We start from the raw sequence: 19,587 nt of genomic DNA on the forward strand, positions 1-19,587 counted from the left end.
TGGTTGGGAGCGAAGCTTAAAGGATACCGCCGTTATAAAGTGGCGGGATCAGGATATGGTTACACGGTGCAGCTCCATCCCCACACAAAATTCACAGGATTCTTTGTGGGGGAGCTTGTGAATCTCTAATGCAAGAATGATGCTTTCGGTTTTGAATATTAAAACACTCTCTTAGATGTGAACTTTCCGTAGATAAACCCCTTCTCGCAGATCTTAATATTTAATACTACCTACAATGCGCTTTTAATATGATAGAATGCAATTTCAATTTTCATAAGTATGTGCTATAGACAGGGCTTCAATGGAACCTTCCGAGTACAGAGACATAAAGGATTCCATCAATTCGGGCATCAGGTGATGGTTTTGTGAGAGGTTATCCAAGTCAACTGGTTGCTGGGGGATTGCTTCATACATGAGCATATACGCATCTGCTCGGAACAGTGCTTCGTCGACAGTGCAGCGCTGCACATGCTCGTCGGAAATACGGTACCAAAGATTATCTGCAATTAGTGTCGTATGCTGTTTTTTGTCCCCGTTCGATGTCCTGCATCTCTTGCAGTTGCAGTTTGACGCGGTTAGGTGTCGTTTGTAGGCTATGTAATGCCCAGAGTCATGGTCGCCGATATGTACAATTACTCCCATTAATCTGTACAGGTAAGTTGTTTGGTTGGTATTCGTAGGGGTACTCGTAGGTACAGGTATGCATGTTTTGGTATGTAATGCATCGGTTATACAGTATGGTGTCATGTCGAGGTATTCAGGAAAGATAATGTTACAGTTGTTTTTATAAATATCGCCGTAAATGTCGAAAGCTGTTCGGGATAGGTGAAAGCACAGATTTTTCGGTAATCTGGCAAACATCGCTTGCTTGCTCGTTCCGCCGCTAATCGTGCGTGATACGATTTTGTCGTACTTTTCGTTCTCAATGTCATCGAGATCAAGTGCTTGCTGAAGCTCGCGCCGCTGGTTCTCCACTACAATCATTTCACTCAGAAACGCTCGTCGTTCTGCTGGGACTTTTGTAGCTTTCGCCAATTCTCTGAATCCAGCAACCTCTGCGGACATCTTTTCCACGGTTTCAACAAAAGAGCAGCGTCGACAGGATGCATCCGACAGATATTCAATGTCTGTGAACTGTCGCAAACAGGCCTCCAAAGTTGTGGAACACTGGTACCATACAAATGAGCTCATATCCTTCTTCAATTAAAATGTAAAACTTACTGTCTGCGGTAATGTAAGTTGTATATTGCTGAATGGAGAATGCCAAATTCCTTTCTGTAATTTGCCACAGTTAGAAAAAATTGTTTCCTTTGTAGTCTCTGACCGTACCGAGTATCCGCATTGCATGCATGTAATTTGGTTGCCTAGTAGTCCTTTGAAAGGATCTTTCAATAGATCATAATCATCCGAGGTGGAAAATATGGAAAAAATCGATGAACGCCTTGTTTGTCGTGGTGGACAAGTCAAAATATCCCTGAGCCCTGAAGCCGCTCTGACTTTGTCGATTTCTGCATAGACCACGTTTGTTATGGTTTGGAAAAGTTCATGCGCATCTTCCTGCTCGTGACCATTGAATTGGCAATCGGGCACCAGGACGTCTTTAGCTCTGAAAGATGCTCGACCGTAGACAGGACGAATCAAAAGTCGTAGAACTTTTAACAATGATCGCGCGATCGGTCGAGGATGCACAGATGAAAATCGGTGTATTCGCTCAAGGTATGCATGAAATCCTGGGAGAGAAGACAGCACCTGTTTCGAGTGAGCTCAAAGTGTTCTGGATTTCAGGGAAAGATTACTTAGTCTTCGTTACCTGGAGAACAGAGTTGAGATAGCAAGAATTGCCGGTGTTTACGAGGCCTGAGACTAACGGCAGCGGTGCACCGGGTCGTATGCATATTGAATCTGGATCGTATCGGGTGAACTGCAAAGGGTTGGATAGGTTGTGGACGGCAGTGCTTCTGGTGGCTACATTGCATCGAGAATAAGACAAGCCATCAAAGCGTTGGCAGTCGTCACAGGACACATCGTCATCAAGGATGGTTGAGCGTGATCGTAGAGCCCAGCGCACAGTGGCAAAGGACAATCGCAGTGTTGAGAGTCTGGGGAGAATTGGATGCAAGAGAGAAATAATGCCGTAACATATCATTCCGGATTGAACGTAAATACGAGGTAAGGCGGCAAGGTACCGGAGACCAGTGTAATGCGCAATTGTACCGCACATGATGATAATTCCAGACAGAAGAGATTGTAGGAACTCTCGATACGAGCTGTACTCAGGATAACAATGAGACATGCGTAGAACAAGAAGAAAGCTTGAGATCGCAACGACGGTGGCGATGAGGATGGAGATCATTGACGCGTCCATCAGCAAGCACTGGAGATTCTCCAGCATGAGCTGCATGTCGTCGTTTGGTTGCACTGTATACGTCGAAGGCTTCAGTAGTAGCGAGTCAATGAACAGTGAAAACAGGTGCAGGCACAGAAAGTAACAAAAAAGATTTAGGAGGGAGCACAGGCGGAATCGGAGAGTGAACGGGTCCACTAAAATGAGAGCTGCCTGCCACGCAGCGTTGTTATTGCATTGCATTCTCAAAAACTTGTCCACTTGTCCACCCCTTTCTTTGTGCTTTTTTCTTCCATCTTTCCTTCTTCACTTCCGTGCTCTCTTTCTTTTTACTCTTTCTATTGAATAACCTAACTGAACATTCTTATCTAATTGCTTGTATTTATATCCACAGATTATTTCTTTCTTAATCCAAAGCACCATTGTTTCATTCTGCTAGCATTTGGTAATGATCAATTTCTTCCACGATATCACTGTAAGCATTCGTGTTGATTCTATTGACGTATTCTCTGCACTTCTTTTGCTTTCTGAACAAAGCCAAGCTCGCTGAGCCTTGCGCACTTTTCTCTCTTCTCTTGTTCGACTACAAGCTCAACTGAGCTTTTGTGCATCCTACTTTTTCAACTATTTCCCTCTTCCTCTCGTCTCTCTCGATTATTTTCCCTCTTCCCTATATACATCCGTTACTGTCTGTCACAAGCAACAAGAAACGAACAAAAAAGAAAAGAAAAGAATCCAAAATGGTCATCTACGACGGTGTAAAGTTTGCATGTCTATCGTGTATCAGGGTAAGCAATTTAAAGAATGATGCAAGCAAGCAGCAGAGTTGATTCTAATTTGAAATTGGATACCAAAATCAGGGACATCGTTCCTCCAACTGCAATCATACCGACCGGCCCCTATTAGAAGTTCGCAGGAAAGGGCGTCCAATCAGTCAGTGTGCGTATTGCAGAGACCTGCGCAAGACCAAGCAGATCCACGCAAAATGTATCTGCAAATCGAACAGTAAGTTGTTCTCGTGGCTGTTTTTCTTTCTTCCGGTGCATACCTGGCTAATTATCTGCATTGCTGTTAGATGTATCGGCAAACTGTCAAGAAGGATCACTGACCCCTTGTACATGCACTGAAAAAGCTAAAGTAGTCCTTGTACCATGTCATCAAAAATCCAAAGCGATGGAGAACGTATGTTCGCTGCACGCCACAGTCAGTGGTAGCAACAACAACAACAACAACAACAACAACAACAACGGCAGCGTTAGCAGCATCAACGGCAGCAGGCCGCAGCAGGAAAAGGAAGAGCCCGCACCGCCGTCTACAGTGGCTGACCTGGGACTAGACTCGTTGCAGTTGCTGGATAATACCCTCGAGTACAATGCGGATAGCATGATGGCAGCGACAACGGCATCGGCGCCGTCGGCGGTTGGTAGCCTGATAGGTGGCTCCTGTGGCAGCCTGACACCTCACCCATCGTGTACCACAAACTGTCTTCAGAATTTTCAGGGAGAATCGGTGCTCGTGACGATAACGCCGCTACAGACGTCATGCGTGATGAATGCTCAAACCGTTTCGAAAATCATGACCTGCTATTGTGGTTTCGGCTGCACCTGCCCTGGATGCCTTGTCCATCCAAAAGGATTCACTCCCACCGCACTCGGCTACTCTTCGTCGGAAGATGAGGCGAAATAACAGACTCACACACACAAGAGTCTATAGAATCTTCATCAGGTTGTACAATTCCCCTCCCGCGCGCACACGCCGAGAAACAAAAAAATAAAAAGGGCATAACAATCCGTTTCAAAGTCGTTTCTTTTTTCCTTTCTCTCTTTCTCCCTTTTCCTTACCTTATTTTCCGTCCTTACGCAATCATGGTACAGAATTCTGCTTTCCTATCTCCCGCCCTTTCTTTTCGTTGCACGCAAGTTTATATCTAACACACAGGTCGCACAGGCTGATCAGTTATCGCAAGAACAAATCGCAGAGTACAAGGCTTCATTCGATCTTTTCGACAAAGCAAGTAGCTGGAAGGCCAGAGTGTGAACCATAGATCGTCTATTGACTGTGGACGTCATCAAAATTAGGACGGAAGTGGAACCATTGACGCGTCCGAACTCGGTGCTGTCATGAGATCGCTCAACCTCACACCGACCGAATCTGAGCTTCGTGATATGATTCAGGAGGTGGATGCGGACGGAAGCGGTTCCATCGACTTTAACGAGTTCCTGTCCATGCTTGTTCGGTAAATGTTCTTGCATCGTCCTGTTAGACCACCGTTGACACTGAATCCAGGCAAAGGCGCTCAACCGACCCGCAACAGGAGTTGCGGGAAGCCTTCCAAGTGTTTGATAAGGATGGTAATGGATACATCTCTGCCACCGAGCTTCGAAGTGTCATGACGTCAATCGGTAAGTTGTCAAGTGTATATTATGCTGCAAAAAATACAAAGATTATTTATATCTATTTTCATGCCTGCAGGCGAAAAGCTTACGCAAGCAGAGTTGGATGAAATGATCCGCGAAGCTGATAGGGATGGGGATGGGCAGATTAATTACGAGGAGTTTGTAAAAATGATGGTATGTGCTTGCGATCCAAAAGTTTATTTGTCAGCTCTTGGCTTCCTTTCGTTGTATTTACGCCTTTCTTTCTCTTCATTAGGCAAATAAATAGTGGTATAACATCACATTGCTTGTAACCGACTAAACAAATCAAGACCTCTTTCCTGCTTTTTACGACTGCTTTTTGTATATCTTTTCCATCTTTCCTTGCTTCATTGCGGCAAAACGAGCTGCCGTAAAGAGATAATCACTCAACCTATGTAGCGTGAAAGGCTGAGTGAGCACTTGGGAAGATGGCTATATCAAAGATGGATTGCTTTTTACCGGTTTAGGTAAACAGCAGTGCTTTCGTCACAGAGATGCGACCGGACAAGTGGTTGCAACCTTCTCTCTGCGCGGCGGCAGACAGCTCGTGCTACATGCAGACTGGCGCTGGCTTTTCCACCGGACTACAAACAACCCTTGACTCATCAGTGATACTCAAACGCAATTCGAATATTTGTCTTTACCGGAAGGATGAACTGCGTCAGTTGCGGCAAATGAGCGTCCATCTCATCAATCCAGCGTTCCAATTGCGCACACAAGTTTCCATCAGGATCAAATATAGTGCGTGCTACCGCATGTTAGCAAAGGCGTATACGTGGATTGCGGCGATGGCTGCTCTGTTACCCTTTTTAGCATCGTTGGAACGTTCTCGTGGAGTAGCTACGTTTGATCCAATGTCTTGGAGACAGCATTGCACCTGGTGATGATGGATAGACCGAGACTATCTGAGCATTCCCCTATCATTTCCCCACAAAGTAATTTCGCGTACCCATTGGATCTGCGCGCATAATGTAAGCAATTCACCCTCTTCGCAAAACTCCAAAGCCAAGCCCAAATGCGATGTCAGCTCGTCGGTTGTGCCTACGAGCCCAGTTTGTTTAACTTTATAGAACTTGTCTCCACCGTCATTTTCGGTTTACCAAGCGCTTCAAAGATTAGATCGTCCTTGTCGCGTCGCTCACCATTGTAAAGACTTGACGTTCCTGTACGACCATAAAGAATGAGCTTTCTCCTTCTTTCTTTGCAAACATGCCCGCATGCTAAAGCAAAGCATCAGGGCAATGACCTTTATCTCCCGTCTTTGTGTAAATCTTCATGGTGGTGGAAGAAGGGCTTCACTTTTCCTTTCTCGTTTTTTGAGTTACCGCATTCCCCTTGTCATTGATCAAACGGTGAAATGCCTCGGACACTAGCGAGGCGGGTACTTTTGCAGCAATCAAGACAACGGTTTCCGTGCATCAACCAAGCAACAAGCTTGCCTGTTGTTCTTGCAGGGAATGCATCTGTACTTGAGACGCTTCACTCGACAGCGGTCGGGTTACCGTGGTGGGCGACCATTGTGACCTCCACCGTCGCTTTGCGATCCTGTCTCACGTTACCCATTGCCGTATACCAGCAAAGAAGCATCGGCCGCATGATACAACTTGCACCCATGCTGCAAAGCTGGGCAGAAACACTCAAAATGCAGGTAGCACGCGAATCCAAGGGCAAAAACATGGATTATCAAAAGTACCAGAGTGAACTTCAAAAACAGGTGCTTTCTTTCTTTTTCAATCAAGCCTATCATCTACCTTCTGTTTACACGTTGCTCTTCTCACCGTAGTACCGACGAAAAGTCTCTGAAATTTATGCACATCACGGCTGTCAGCGCTGGAAACTTTTGCTGTTACCTTACATCCAATTTCCATTGTTCGTTTCCATGACAATGACAATCCGCCATCTTTGTGGACTAGAGTTGCCATATTATGGTCAGTTAGCAGATGGACCGGCTGCAGAGCTTGCGGACGGCGGGTTCGGCTGGGTGACTGATCTCACGGTTCCCGATCCTACGATGGTCTTTCCCGTGCTTATAGGTGCGGGCAATCTGATCAACGTTGAGGTAATTTATTGAGGAAAAAAGCAATAGTATATCTTTTAATTAACAATTCTTTGCTTGGAAACATCAGATGAATGCATGGCTTGCCAAGGGCAAGCAGACGACTACGCAGAAAGTTTTGACTAACATTTTCCGAGTCATTTCGCTCTTATTTATCCCTATCGCGGCGCAGGCGCCAATGGCGTTAGGGCTTTACTGGTTTACATCCAGCTGGTACAGTGTCGCCCAAAACATCGCTTTTCGATCCAACAGAGTTCGACAACTACTGCATTTACCCATCATGGATGCTAGCAAACAACAACGCAAGCAATAATATATGCACATCCTGTACTTTATTAGTAATAATATTGACCCTATTATTCCTCAGGAGCGTCGTTGGTCCTGCTTCCGACAGGAACAGGTTGGGGTATGCTGGTATCTCCTTTCTTCCACGGCGCCAGTGGACACTTGGGCATTTTTGATGGCTTGAGATTGAGATCTTTATCAAATAATCCCCAGTATGCCTCGCGGGTCTCGTTGAATGCAGCCTCCTTCCACGGCTGATCCTTAAACTCGAACCAGTAGTAAGGCAAACCGCGCTCGTTGGCTTCGCAGATAAATGTCTCGAGCAAAGCCTGCATATTTTCAACAGATGGAACTGCACCTTCGATATTGCGCTCTCGAGGATGCGTTGGCCATCCAATCTCACTGATAATCGCCGGTTTTGCCTGTGTCTGGTTGAGTCCCAGCTCTCTCGCGATCTTGATGGTTGGATACTGGTCCACGTCGTAGAAATACTGCCATGTCCAGTTGGCGGCATCTTCCACGTGCGTACCAGCAAAGAACGGATGGACATTGTCGAGGACCGCGTCTTCTTCTGGTATCAAGTGTTTCAGATCATTGATCTCGGTTGTGTAAACCGGGATATGCGAGTAGCCGAGACCTTGGAGCTTCGTCTTGACATCTTTGATCAAGGATATAAGATCGTTGGTTGTAATTTGTTTTCTAAAGATTGCTGCAATTTACGGTGTAAGTCCAGCTGCTTATTATAACTTGTTCCCGCCGAAACGATTTACCTTCGTTGCCCACTGAGACACCCAGGATGTGGTCACCGCCATATTTTCGGACTACATCCCAGAAGATTTTGTATTGTCTTTCGTACGTTGTCTGGTTGCCGTCCACCCACAGTGTCAAAAGTACACCCATGTCGAGTTTCAGCTGCTTGATACCCTCCATGACCAGTGACGCTTGATCGCAGTCCATGCCATACAAGCGTATGCGCGACGTAAGTTGCTGCAAGACTTGGAGATCTTGGTTTACTTGCTGCTGTGAAATACCGCATTGGAATTGTGCTTGGGCGCCATGAGGTGTATAGTCAATGCCATAGAACGAGCGTGAAAGCCGTGGATCTGGTGTAGCAGTAGGTGCAGGAGATACTGTTGTTGAAGGGAACAGCCCATCACTGCCTGTGTTCGCAATAATACCTTGGCCATCATTGAGATTTCGAATAATGTTTGGCAGTGTTGCCAGCGCAACAACAATAGCTACAATGATAAGGAGAATGCATCCTTTGACAAAGTATGATAATTTTCTACTACTTTTGATGCTGCCACTGCTATTAATATCCTTGGTCTCAGTTGGCCTTGAATCAAATTCTTGTTGATGGATCGTCGTTTTGATTTCTCCTTGCTCGATATCGTGCATGTTTGGATCGACAGAGGAAGAACTGTTTGTTTTTACAGCTCACAAACAAACATGTACACTCGACTTTATATATCCTGTCAACTGTTTGAGACAGTCAGTAACTCGCCGAGCATAATTTCTCATATCTAGGTTTCCTCCGAAACAAGGCTGGCGACACGAGCTTACTGCTCAAGCTTCCAGCAGTAAGGTTAGCAAGAAAATCTGATAGACATATTATGTATGCCAGCCCCAACTGTTTATACAAAACTGTAAAAAAATATTCAAAATGTCCCACGCTATTAGCAGACGTCTTCTGCTGCCATAAACCATTCTCAAAAATATATTCTCATTCTAGAGTTTTTGTCGTATACACATGGAAATCTCGAATCTTCTTTCAAGTGTAGTTACAGTCTAATATCTGTGATAGTAGAATGTTTGCAGTGGGTTTCTGTCAGCAAATCAGCCAGAAAGGATAAGCAAGTACAGTATGGGCGCCATTACCATTTTTGGATATCACCTCCGCTGAAAGCCGACTTCGCATGGCAACCTTTGGCAATCCCTCTTTTCCTTAGCAACAGCGATGGTACGTATACCACAATAATGGATCACACCTCGTTTCTGTGCACACAGAGTAGCATGGATGATGGATGAATGGATGGATGGATGAGATGAAATCAGTATTTGACGACCCCGGGAGAGGGACATGTCAAACCGCATTGCAGTGGACAATTGAGCTAACATGGACTCCTTTTTGCGTCTCAATAGCCTAAGCAGATCAAGGATATCAAGGAGTTCCTCGAAATTGCCCGCAGAAAGGACGCTAGCTGTACGTTTGTTATAATTCATTGTTAACAAATTTTGGTCGTTAACATATGGTTCCTTTTAGCTGCTCGCATCAAGAAGAACTCTGACAATGTCAAGTTCAAGCTTCGCTGCTCCCGCTACTTGTACACCCTTGTCGTCAAGGACAAGCAGAAGGCTCAAAAGTTGAGACAATCCCTTCCTCCTGGTATGTAACGGTACAACATCAAATTAACCCACCAAGCTGCTAACGTTGTTGCATGTTTGCTTCGATAGCTCTCTCTGTCACTGAAATCAGCAAATAAAAAAAAAGGAAGCGATCGAGCCATGTTTTGGACCCAACATCGTTATCGTCGTCCTGCTTTGAACTCGGCCCCTTTTTTGTAACATTTCTTTATTCGTCGCCCTGGTCTATTTACAAGCTATGTGTTGAGAATCGTGTTGGAGATGGAATTGGAGCGTGCATGCGTGCGTGCGTGTGCGGAAGTTTACATTGACATCTTGTCTCGGTTATCCTTGTCATCAATGTTCGATTGTGTCACATCGATGCTACCGAGTTCCTTTTGGACAAGAGTGATCTGCTTTTGAATCTTCTCCAGAGCTGTTTCGCATTTAAGATTGGATAAGGCTTGGTTGCAGGAAAACAAGGAGTAATAAGAATAACAGAAGCTTTGATGATAATGCAAACGATGCTCTTACCTAGCACTACAGTGTTCACTTGATCAGCGAGTTCCTGACGGCGCTCCTGGTTTAGTAGATGCCGATAGTTGGATTCTTCAGGAGACGAATATGCAATCAAGACTGAAACCTCGTCCCGTAAATGTTGGTGATCTTTATGCTGCGGTCTCAGGTACATCTTTGCAAACTCAATTGCTTGCACAGAGTCAGATGATCGGATGATTTCAATGAATTGCTGGCATCGCAACTTGAAAAGTATGTATCGCAGATGCGACGGGTCTATGCTGCTGTTGTGTTCGATAACTCGGGGTTCGGGTGTCGGTGGAGCGTTAGGATCCTGCGCAGCCAGTGAAGGAAAATGTCGGTAAATCAAGTCAAATGCTTGGGGTATATTGCCTTGCACTATTGCATCGTAAAGTTCTATCATTGCCAAATGCAGCAAATTTAGATATATGCACAAGCGAAACGAGACCAGCCAGCTGAGCACATACGTTTCCGTGCGTCCAGAAGCGACCATCGTAAATCATCTTCTATCGGATCTTTTTGTTGTCATTGTCAACACACTGCACTTTATATTGTGTAATATACATATATTTGTAGAGTACCTTCGTTAACTGGCACTTGATCAATATCCATATCATCACCTATGCGCCAACAGCGTTTGCTTGAGTAAAAAATTCCTGTCATGCCTAGTAATAATCAACCATTGCCCACTAGTTCCCCTGCCGACAAAGGCAAAGGGAAACATCCTAGTCACCGGTCTAAGCACTAAACTATGTATTTGCTGCAACGTACCATTGGGATGGGTTCTTTTCTTTTTATCTATGCCATTGTCATGACATAGTTTACGGTAGAGTATGCCGTTGCTGCACGCGTCCAGTTTTTTGGTCTCATTTATGAAAGCTTTGGCAGTGTTCTTGAAGCAATGATGAATCAAGTATTCTGTAAGTAATGAACGACAAGTTTCCTCCGATGCAGGATCCATAGTGGCGGTAAGTGGGGTTGTCTGGAACGGAAAAGAACGCACAGCCCGCATTGTCGTTGCTGCCTGGTTTTGAAATTTGATTTCTCAGTGTTAAGTAGGCCAACGAACTTTCAACTATGAAAATATGCATCCTTAAATGCTACAGTTCTCTTAAATTTTTCTTGTTCATCACTTGAACGGAAAGATTTGTGTGTATGCACGAACGGACAAGTTCTCCGTAGCGACAATGTAAGGACGAGGGGATAGATATTGATTATCTTTCTTTCTCTTCTTCTCTCTCTTTTTTCCTTTCTATGCTGATTCCGGAGGAGGAGGTCCTGGTGGAGACTTTGCATCTGTCGCATCTTCGTTCTCTGGTAGTGCGTGCTGCTGTAACCATTCGTCCGTGCTCCAAACTATCGCGCCGATGTGAGCAACGGTTCGACTATCCAAACATCCACGCAAACAAGTAGAAGATACTTACTTGCGCGATTAGATCCAGCAATGATACGCTGTGGTTGTGCTCTTCGTACTTTAATAACCCTTCCATTGATTTCGGCTTGGTGCATATTATCTATAGCCGCTTCGCAATCTTCCGGTAATTCATATTCTACAAAGCCATATCCTTTATGTTCCTCCGCGCCTGTTTAGCAGCGTTCAATAGTTAGAGAACACGCTACAAAACGAAGCTGGACAGGTCTGCATCACGTACTCGTTGATGGATCTACCGCTAACTGTACTGACACAATGTTGCCGAAGGGAATGAATGCTGCATGTAGGATGGATTCTGTCACATCCTTGTCGAGACCACCTAATTTTGAGACCGTTAATACGTTGTACGGGAGATAGTTCATCGCAACAGCGTGTTATACTTGCCTACAAATATTGTGGTCTTACTTTCGCCTTTGTTCGCCATAAAGCCTATGCACAAACGTCAAACCGCGACTTGCATAGAATCCAGCAGAGTCAAGCCACTATCGGCATTCCCATATGTATGATAGCATAATGTATTTCATTTTTCAACGGAAATATCCGTTAAATAACCATCAGATATCAAATTGCGTTGCTAGATTATCAAGTTTAAAGGCTGTTGTGGAGATAAGGCTGTACAACATTCGTCGCCCCTAGTCAAGGTATCTCGATCTGCTCTCCTAGCAACTACAGGAGGTATCAATGCATGCACCGCAAAAACGTTTTGTTTCACTTTACTATTGTACGCCACCATAGTTAGAGCAATAGATCGGAATCACATTGCACTAAACACCGTGCTCTGGGAACTCGTCGGAGGGTGTGAATCTTGGTTCCATTTTCCTCGTAAGCAATATCCCAACTGCAAATTTCTATTTACATGAGTCTAACAGATAACAACATATTTTCAGGTTTATAATAGCCTTCATAAGCATTTTAATCTGAAGAGCTAGTGTATCTATTTGTTGGTTATGAGACAACAGATCCAAATAGGTCTATCACTCAAAAGATTGATTCAGGCACAAGAAGCTGGAGAAAGTTTTTCCATGAATATTAATTTAAGGATCTGGGGAAGGTAAATCTTTTTCCCACAGCATTCAGATATAAAATGCTTAACGGCAAGATACATGCATTGGATCACTAACGCCTTTCCTTCGTTTATTTCGCTCAGCATAGCATATGTCACATATACAGACTCATCCTCGACAATACGCGTACACCAACTTGGTGGATCTGGTGCTTAGCAACCCCACTAACAAGCCTGAAACGCATCCACTTTACATTGATGCAAACACGGGTGAGAGTATTACCTCGTACGGTTTGAAGCGCCTTGTTCCTGCCGTACATGCAGGCCTGAAAAATCTGGGGTTCCAAAGAGGAGATCGTCTATGCGTTTTTTCTCCAAACAATGCATGTATTTATGCAGCGACTCACGTAGTAGTCATTAAAAACTTACGTGGGATCCTTTTTTTATGTAGATTCACATGTCTACTATCTTTCTGGGCACCTTGTCAGCCGGTGAGTGTACTATGTAGTGGTCATCGCAACGAAAATATTGTCTGAATCTTGTTTCTTGCTATTCTCTATTGTATGTAACAGGAGGTACCATTTCTCCTGCCAATGCATCCTACAATGTCTCTTAATTGCAGCGTCAGCTGAGTATGACACGCTCCAAGATACTTATTGTGCATCCATCTCTCTTGGACGTTGCTTTGGAGGCCGCGTCAGAAGCCGGTTTACAGCAAGACCGCGTATTCTCCATCCAACACGATCCACATCAACGCGTTCCAACGTGGTTTGACGTGCTAGTCGATTATTCTCAAAGTCCAAGGCCGCTAGCGATGACAGATCAAGAGTCGCGAGAAGCCATTGCCTATTTGTGCTTTTCAAGCGGAACAACAGGTACGTAACTACGTAGACCCAGTTCTCGAGTCACATTGATCCTTACGAGTATATATATGAATTCTAGGCAAAAGCAAAGGAGTCATGACAAGGTTTGTAGAAGCAGCAACGATGCATCATCTCTATCTCTTTATCTTCCGCGCAGTGTTGCAAACTTAGCCACTACAACTGTATCGCGATGGTCATTGAGCATTCCGAGTATTCGAAGAGCTGGTTGGACCCTACCAACCGAATTTTGTTGGGCATCCTCCCCATGTACCACGCTGCCGGGCTGAATCGACTTATCAATAATGGAATTATCAATGGGTCTACAGTTGTCGTACTTGAGAAGTATACTGTTGATATAATGTGCCGCGCCGCCAATATTGCTGCACCTTTTGAACAATCCCATTGTCGACGACTATGATTTGTCCTCGCTTCGTACATTTAACGTCGGAGCTGCACCGATCGGCCCGGATACAGTGCGACACATTTGCGTGGATTAACACTTACTTTTGGAGATGTTAGGCGTATGGAATGTCGGAGATTTCGCCCGTAGCTACTATGCAAACAAAGGAAACAGTGGTACCTGAATCGGTCGGAAGGATGCTTCCTTGCATGCAGACCAAAGTGGTGGATCCTGGCGGTCGCGGTGAGTGCACAACGCAGCTTACGAATTAAAATGCTAGTGAGATATTGACAATGCATTTATAGATCTTCCAGAAGGCTCGATTGGCGAAGTATGCGTCAAGGGACCAAATATCATGATTGGCTATCTGGATGATCCAGAGGCGACAGACGCCACAATTGACAAGGATGGTTTTCTGCACACAGGTGACGTTGGTCGCGTGGACAAGGGCGGCAACTGGTATATCCTCGACCGTGTCAAAGAACTGATGAAGTTTAAAGGTTCCTAAGTTGCTCCTGCCGAATTGGAAGCTCTTCTACTCCAGTGCCCTCTCGTTGAGAACGCCGCTGTTATCGGCGTCTACGATCAAGCCTCCAGCGGGGAAGATATTGCGCAAGCAGTTGCGTGACAAGGCGCAACAGCATATACGGTTCTTCTAAGCTGTAAAAGCCAGGCACAACGTCGGTAGGAAACAAAAGCGAATTACTACTGGATCATATTTTTTGTAGACTTGTTAGTAATCTTAGGATTGGAAATAAAATGGGACAGCACTCTAATCTATTACTGCCTTGAGTACCCTTTCATGATACATGAAGCTGATATACCGTTGCCAATCGCCATCAATGTGAGACAAATGGCACCAATATTTTTTTATTTGGAAAAAAGAGGATAAACACAATTTTTGCAAATATCTTCTAGGTTGCTATCGTTATTTCTTTTTATCGTGCAGAACCAGTGGCACTTGGAGTGATCTATTAAAGTGATTTGCTTCGGACAGACATATAACTGCAATATATAGATCATGTAGAGGAGGAGACCAAGATATGTTTTACAGCACAAAGGCTCCTGCTTTCAAATAGAAAACGTTTATAAAAGATCTATTCATGCTGTATGACCACTATAAAATTCATTTGATGCATAGGTTGTTCATCTATCTATAACATAAATATATAGAGTCATCCCCCGTAAATTTCGACCCTCTTAATTTCAATCCTCTTGGTGGGAACCACCAAAAAACAAATGGAAATATGCCAATACCTCGTTATTTTCTAATTCCAATAGCAAGGATGCCGTCAAACTTAACGAAGTTTATTGCAAGTGATAGTGCTTTGGGTATGGGCAACATTTACTTGAGTTACTGAAAATAATCTGTCAATATACTGTGTTTCGATCGAGCTTGATGCGCAACTTATCTCTGAGATCCCCCAAAGGTTTCTTCAAAGCAATAAAGTCATCCAGCTCCTCACCTAGAAAGTTCAATGCAGAGCATATATGAGTAAGCTTTTCTTGTACTGTGAAGCTCGGCTTGACATATTCCTCTTTGCAAATCATTTTGATGTTCTTCGGCATGTTGATTACTGAGTTGTCGGTCCTCCTCTTCCTCAATCACTTCGACTATCTGCTCGTCTGTCAAGTATGGATGCACGGCTTCTCTTTCTTTAGCTAGATCAAGATCAATCATATGGTTAGCGCTTACTATTTCGCTGAAAACGTCACGACAAAGCGACTGAATATCTTTTTTTTTGTTCCTCAATCTCCCGATAGAACCTCACCCTTCGCTTCCTGCAGTTTCAGATTATTATGCTTCAAAACCGTAGACTTCCAGCAGTTTTGAATAGTCTCCTGCTTAACATTCTCCCAGGCATTTCTTATCCATTGCTTGGCCTGTAGTTGATCTACCCGTAAAAGCGTCTCCGGTTCAATGACAGCTCTTCCATGGAAGCTCCCCCCATGGCAGCATCGTACGCTCTTTGGTCTGAAGTTCTCTGTAATAATTATTCGTGTCACTAAATTTCTAAAGTGTGTACAGTGTCAAGTCTTATTTGTAAACGCCTTTAAAGTTCTTAATGATCCCAGCATTCAGTGGTTGGACTATAGATGTTGTGTTTGGTGGTTTGGTGGCAAATAGTATAGGCACACATTTGTGGGTCCATAATCGCACTTGTGGCCAGAGAAGTTATCGAGAAGCAGCAAGACATGGCGTCCTTGCGATCGCATAATAGAGTCGAATCGCTTAAGATAAGATTTAAAAATACTTTGGGGCATCCAGGCGTTTTCGTTGTAATAAGGTAAGGAGAAGCCCAGTTGCGCTGCAACGTTTTTTTCTTGAAAGCTCGTGGTTTTTGATGCTTGCATACAATCAATGGTCTCTATCTGTCTGAACCATCGGCATGGCATGTTAAGGTCACAGTCAACCTGGATTTATCATCCTTGAAACCGGACTTGGATATCGTTGATACAGCAGAGCTGTCTCGTCCATATTGTAAACGTCACGTAGCGCGTATTGTGATAACTTGTCTTGAATACTGTGTATGAAGTCGTTGGCATCTTGGACGTCAGACGTACGAGACTCGCCATGCAAGGAATGCTTTTTCAACTTATGCCGCTTCCTGAAGCGGCGTTTCCAGCCGTTCGACCACTTCAAAGCATCATCCAGCAGTTTTAGCTTTTCCGCAAGCACTTTCGCAGCCTGTTCGTTTAAATCCCATGTTTGGAAATGCCGTTGTTTTCAGCATTTCGGATCCATAATGATAATGCCCTATTGAGTTTCTGTCGACTATCTTAGTATATACAAAGTGTATACATATATATTTACATACTAACGCAAGAAGCCATACTGGATGTGCAGATTTTCTATATCGCTTGTGTTTTCCATGCATTGGTGAAATTATAGCACCTCTTTTGGTTCTTTTTACGACCTTGCTTATTGTAGACTTGTGTGGGCAAAGTCGAGGTGGAATTTAAAGGTTGCTCCAATCTGCAAACCTTGCATGTTCATCTTCGGGCACTCTATCGTTTTTTAGAGTATCTCCTGCCTCTGACCAGCGGTAAAACTGACATTCTCTCAGTTACGTCGTCTTTTTGAAACCATTGATAAACCGTGAAAGAAAGATCCAGTGTCATCGAAATGCTGGAACGTATTTAGTGTATGTAGAAGACGCCACATAAACAAATACTGAGGAGTCCATAACATAATTGGCATAATGTTGCCTGAGGCAGCTTTATTATCAGCTTCCAAAACGTTTCACCTCGCTATTTTCAACACCTCTCGAAGATCAACGCTTTCAACGGAACGAGCAGGTCGAAATTAACGGAGGATGACTTTATATATCTTTCTTCATGTGCTTAGATTCCAACGTCGGGATAGGTCATTAGCGGGATCATCGTCAAGAGAATCAAAAGTATGAATACTTGGACATTGCGTATTATATATTTATTCAAGACTGGATAAAGCAGCATCGTAATCTGCCTGGTAAGCTGCGAGTTTTGCTTTATCTACCTTGAGATTCTTGACTTGTTGCAGATGGCTGGCATTTTTGAGGACATCCTTGAAAGGCCTGGCTTCTTGAGTTTCCACCAACGTGTAGGCTTCACCCTCACGGCCAGCTCTCGCAGTACGACCGACTCGGTGGATGTACTTTTCCATGAACCAAGGGACATCGTAACTTACGACGACTTGCACAGTATCCAAGTCGATACCGCGGCCAATCAAGTCCGAGCATACAAGTCTAAATGTTTTCAAAGAATGCGTCAATATGATCTAAAATTCAATTCGAATGACTTTCCTTCTTACATGTTAATTTCACCGTTTCGGAAGCGTCTGAGCATCGATTTGCGTTCGTTCATTGGCAGCTCACTAGAATATTCGGCGACTGTTACTTTTGGCCATTGCGACTGCCTCTCTTCAAACGCTTCCACCAGCGTTTGCAACCGTTTTGTAGACTCGACAGATTTTGTGAAGCACAGGCATGATTTGATGTTGAATTGATGCACAAGATAGATAAATGTGAGTGGTTTTCGTTCTGATGAGCAAACAGTCATGTATTCTTTCAGTCCAGCTGGTGTTGTGTAAGCGGGAATGTCGCCGTCTAATGTGGATCGTTGAATAGATATGTACTCTGGGTTCATTAGATGTAACCCGGCAATTTTCGCGGGATTCTTTGTTAATGTAGCTGAAAATAGCAGTTTTTGTATCTGCATACTGTCAGTAACCAAAAAGATTTGTGTTTTCGCGTTTGTTCTTTAACTTACAGATGGAACTTTGGGCATATCCAGATCTGTCTTTGGTAATGTATAGTGTGAATTTAAAAATGCTGGAGAAATGGCATCCGGTTCGTTTACACCAAACTCGTCCTTTTTGAAAGTTAAAGACGGCGCATCAGGGTTCACAGTCGGGCGTGTAGCTGCAAGTATTTGGTTCAACCAATCATTGTAACTCTGATTTAACAAACGATCGGCTTCGTCGATGACGAGAAAACGCAGATGCTGCAAGGTGAAATTTCGTGTTTCTCGAATGTGATCAGTGAGTCGGCCAGGAGTCGCTATCAAGATATCCACTCGACTTTGCCCGCCAGGATATCTACAATGCTTTCCGTAAGGCTCAACTTGGATTTGCATTTGCTATAATATTTGTCCGTACCCGTCTTGAGACTTCCCTACCAACATTTGTTGTTCTTGGACAAATGAATGTTGTCCATACACAGCAGCGACCTGTACGATATTTAAGAATAACATGCTTTTGCAGATAGAAAGGTTAAACTAACCTTCAGATCAGTACCTTTGACGAACGCATCAAAGGTCTCCTTGACCTGGATAACGAGATCTCTTGTTGGCAAGACAACGAGCGCTCGCAAGCGTGGAACGACGCGTTTTGATAAAATATCGACAACCGGCAGCACGTATGCCAGCGTCTTGCCGCTGCCAGTTGGTGCAGATATACAAAGATCTCCCGGTGGTCGGTGGGTATCGTACAGTGCCTGCCGCCGCAAGAAAACTGGAATAACCGTCATCTGCACTGCAAAGAAGTTGACAAGCCCCAGATCTTTGCATCGACTGATAATTCGCTCGGATAACCCGACTTTATCCAGCTCGCAGGTCTGATCCGGAGAAACGACAGTTGGGTGCGACAGCCATTCGGGTATAGTCATATCTTCAAGCCTTTTCAATTCGTCTTTTGATGGTCCAGCTGGCTGTGCAAGCCTTGGAAAGGCTACCAAGCCCTGATCCTCTTCTCTTTCCATTGGCGTTTCGTCTTCGTCCACATCTTTGTTATTCGAACCCCTTTCTTCATTGTCGATGTGGGCGTCAGTAATATCTACGTTGTGTCGCTGCTCTTGCACTTGTCCTGTTTCTGGGCGGTTTGAAATCTCTTGCGTTCCAAGTGGTTTGGTGACCTCTATGACATCGTCATTATCTTTCTTTTGACGTTTCTTGTCTTCCCGTTCAATGTTAACTGCGTCGCCCGATTCTTCCCGATCCTGCCGTTTCCGCTTTCCTTTTGAATCGTCGTGCTTCTTTTTCTTCTTGTCTGGGAGGGTGGATGGCATCGTCTACGATCGATCTTCAAAAAAAGCTCGAATTAAGCCGCCCAAACAAGTTTGTTGTTATCCCGCTTAAAGCGGAAAGACAATGTATAAAAAATACATTTTTGAGGGGGCGGCACACCAGCAGGCACTGTGGGCAGTTTAACGTCATACCCGGGACAGAGAGATGCTTCTAGGTAAGAGAGACTTGCCTGGTTAGAATGATATGCACTTGCAAGCAAAATATACTTGTCACGCCGCACGCACGCCATAGAATATGAGTAAGAATTTGTATAGACGCAAGAGATCACAGAGCCCAGGGGAAGACTCCAGAGAGCAGAGAAGCTGCAAGCATAATTCGGTCAAGAGGTATATCAATGGTCGA

General features: G+C 44.3%; 12 protein-coding genes across 12 annotated transcripts; 5 read left to right on the top strand and 7 right to left on the bottom strand.

Annotated features, from left to right (window-relative positions):
* Positions 1–264: 264 nt before the first annotated feature.
* Positions 265–2,401, bottom strand: VTP01DRAFT_4055 (uncharacterized protein; the record flags this gene model as incomplete). The annotated part of the gene is made up of 4 exons (XM_069382695.1): positions 265–1,167; positions 1,222–1,275; positions 1,330–1,749; positions 1,811–2,401. 4 exons carry the CDS (start codon positions 2,399–2,401, stop codon positions 265–267), a joined length of 1,968 nt encoding a protein of 655 aa, XP_069243470.1.
* A 683-nt stretch (positions 2,402–3,084) lies between these two features.
* VTP01DRAFT_4056 (uncharacterized protein) lies at positions 3,085–4,030 on the top strand (the record flags this gene model as incomplete). Its single annotated transcript, XM_069382696.1, has 3 exons — positions 3,085–3,132; positions 3,205–3,349; positions 3,420–4,030. 3 exons carry the CDS (start codon positions 3,085–3,087, stop codon positions 4,028–4,030), a joined length of 804 nt encoding a protein of 267 aa, XP_069243471.1.
* Positions 4,031–4,209: 179 nt separating this feature from the next.
* On the top strand, positions 4,210–5,008 carry VTP01DRAFT_4057 (uncharacterized protein; the record flags this gene model as incomplete). Its single annotated transcript, XM_069382697.1, has 6 exons — positions 4,210–4,212; positions 4,292–4,354; positions 4,423–4,580; positions 4,631–4,746; positions 4,817–4,914; positions 4,997–5,008. 6 exons carry the CDS (start codon positions 4,210–4,212, stop codon positions 5,006–5,008), a joined length of 450 nt encoding a protein of 149 aa, XP_069243472.1.
* Positions 5,009–5,067: 59 nt separating this feature from the next.
* Positions 5,068–6,038, bottom strand: VTP01DRAFT_4058 (uncharacterized protein; the record flags this gene model as incomplete). Its single annotated transcript, XM_069382698.1, has 7 exons — positions 5,068–5,152; positions 5,221–5,345; positions 5,406–5,509; positions 5,566–5,638; positions 5,711–5,802; positions 5,862–5,924; positions 6,008–6,038. 7 exons carry the CDS (start codon positions 6,036–6,038, stop codon positions 5,068–5,070), a joined length of 573 nt encoding a protein of 190 aa, XP_069243473.1.
* Positions 6,039–6,118: 80 nt separating this feature from the next.
* VTP01DRAFT_4059 (uncharacterized protein) lies at positions 6,119–7,130 on the top strand (the record flags this gene model as incomplete). The annotated part of the gene is made up of 3 exons (XM_069382699.1): positions 6,119–6,475; positions 6,545–6,820; positions 6,888–7,130. The coding sequence occupies 3 exons, from the start codon at positions 6,119–6,121 to the stop codon at positions 7,128–7,130; spliced, it is 876 nt and encodes a 291-aa protein (XP_069243474.1).
* A 43-nt stretch (positions 7,131–7,173) lies between these two features.
* VTP01DRAFT_4060 (uncharacterized protein) lies at positions 7,174–8,500 on the bottom strand (the record flags this gene model as incomplete). Its single annotated transcript, XM_069382701.1, has 2 exons — positions 7,174–7,811; positions 7,873–8,500. The coding sequence occupies 2 exons, from the start codon at positions 8,498–8,500 to the stop codon at positions 7,174–7,176; spliced, it is 1,266 nt and encodes a 421-aa protein (XP_069243475.1).
* A 559-nt stretch (positions 8,501–9,059) lies between these two features.
* Positions 9,060–9,585, top strand: VTP01DRAFT_4061 (60S ribosomal protein eL38; the record flags this gene model as incomplete). Its single annotated transcript, XM_069382702.1, has 4 exons — positions 9,060–9,062; positions 9,245–9,305; positions 9,366–9,488; positions 9,557–9,585. The coding sequence occupies 4 exons, from the start codon at positions 9,060–9,062 to the stop codon at positions 9,583–9,585; spliced, it is 216 nt and encodes a 71-aa protein (XP_069243476.1).
* Positions 9,586–9,768: 183 nt separating this feature from the next.
* Positions 9,769–10,594, bottom strand: VTP01DRAFT_4062 (uncharacterized protein; the record flags this gene model as incomplete). The annotated part of the gene is made up of 4 exons (XM_069382703.1): positions 9,769–9,908; positions 9,980–10,378; positions 10,450–10,497; positions 10,564–10,594. The coding sequence occupies 4 exons, from the start codon at positions 10,592–10,594 to the stop codon at positions 9,769–9,771; spliced, it is 618 nt and encodes a 205-aa protein (XP_069243477.1).
* Positions 10,595–11,234: 640 nt separating this feature from the next.
* On the bottom strand, positions 11,235–11,776 carry VTP01DRAFT_4063 (uncharacterized protein; the record flags this gene model as incomplete). The annotated part of the gene is made up of 3 exons (XM_069382704.1): positions 11,235–11,338; positions 11,407–11,565; positions 11,635–11,776. The coding sequence occupies 3 exons, from the start codon at positions 11,774–11,776 to the stop codon at positions 11,235–11,237; spliced, it is 405 nt and encodes a 134-aa protein (XP_069243478.1).
* Positions 11,777–13,051: 1,275 nt separating this feature from the next.
* Positions 13,052–14,188, top strand: VTP01DRAFT_4064 (uncharacterized protein; the record flags this gene model as incomplete). The annotated part of the gene is made up of 5 exons (XM_069382705.1): positions 13,052–13,292; positions 13,360–13,384; positions 13,452–13,629; positions 13,800–13,923; positions 13,986–14,188. 5 exons carry the CDS (start codon positions 13,052–13,054, stop codon positions 14,186–14,188), a joined length of 771 nt encoding a protein of 256 aa, XP_069243479.1.
* Positions 14,189–15,771: 1,583 nt separating this feature from the next.
* Positions 15,772–16,515, bottom strand: VTP01DRAFT_4065 (uncharacterized protein; the record flags this gene model as incomplete). Its single annotated transcript, XM_069382706.1, has 3 exons — positions 15,772–16,053; positions 16,118–16,369; positions 16,504–16,515. The coding sequence occupies 3 exons, from the start codon at positions 16,513–16,515 to the stop codon at positions 15,772–15,774; spliced, it is 546 nt and encodes a 181-aa protein (XP_069243480.1).
* Positions 16,516–17,113: 598 nt separating this feature from the next.
* VTP01DRAFT_4066 (uncharacterized protein) lies at positions 17,114–19,226 on the bottom strand (the record flags this gene model as incomplete). Its single annotated transcript, XM_069382707.1, has 5 exons — positions 17,114–17,408; positions 17,474–17,874; positions 17,932–18,259; positions 18,320–18,390; positions 18,444–19,226. 5 exons carry the CDS (start codon positions 19,224–19,226, stop codon positions 17,114–17,116), a joined length of 1,878 nt encoding a protein of 625 aa, XP_069243481.1.
* Positions 19,227–19,587: the final 361 nt, after the last annotated feature.

Source organism: Rhizomucor pusillus (genome assembly GCF_041956525.1).
Source record: "Rhizomucor pusillus strain CBS 183.67 unplaced genomic scaffold VTP01scaffold_2, whole genome shotgun sequence".
NCBI classification, from domain to species: domain Eukaryota; kingdom Fungi; phylum Mucoromycota; class Mucoromycetes; order Mucorales; family Lichtheimiaceae; genus Rhizomucor; species Rhizomucor pusillus.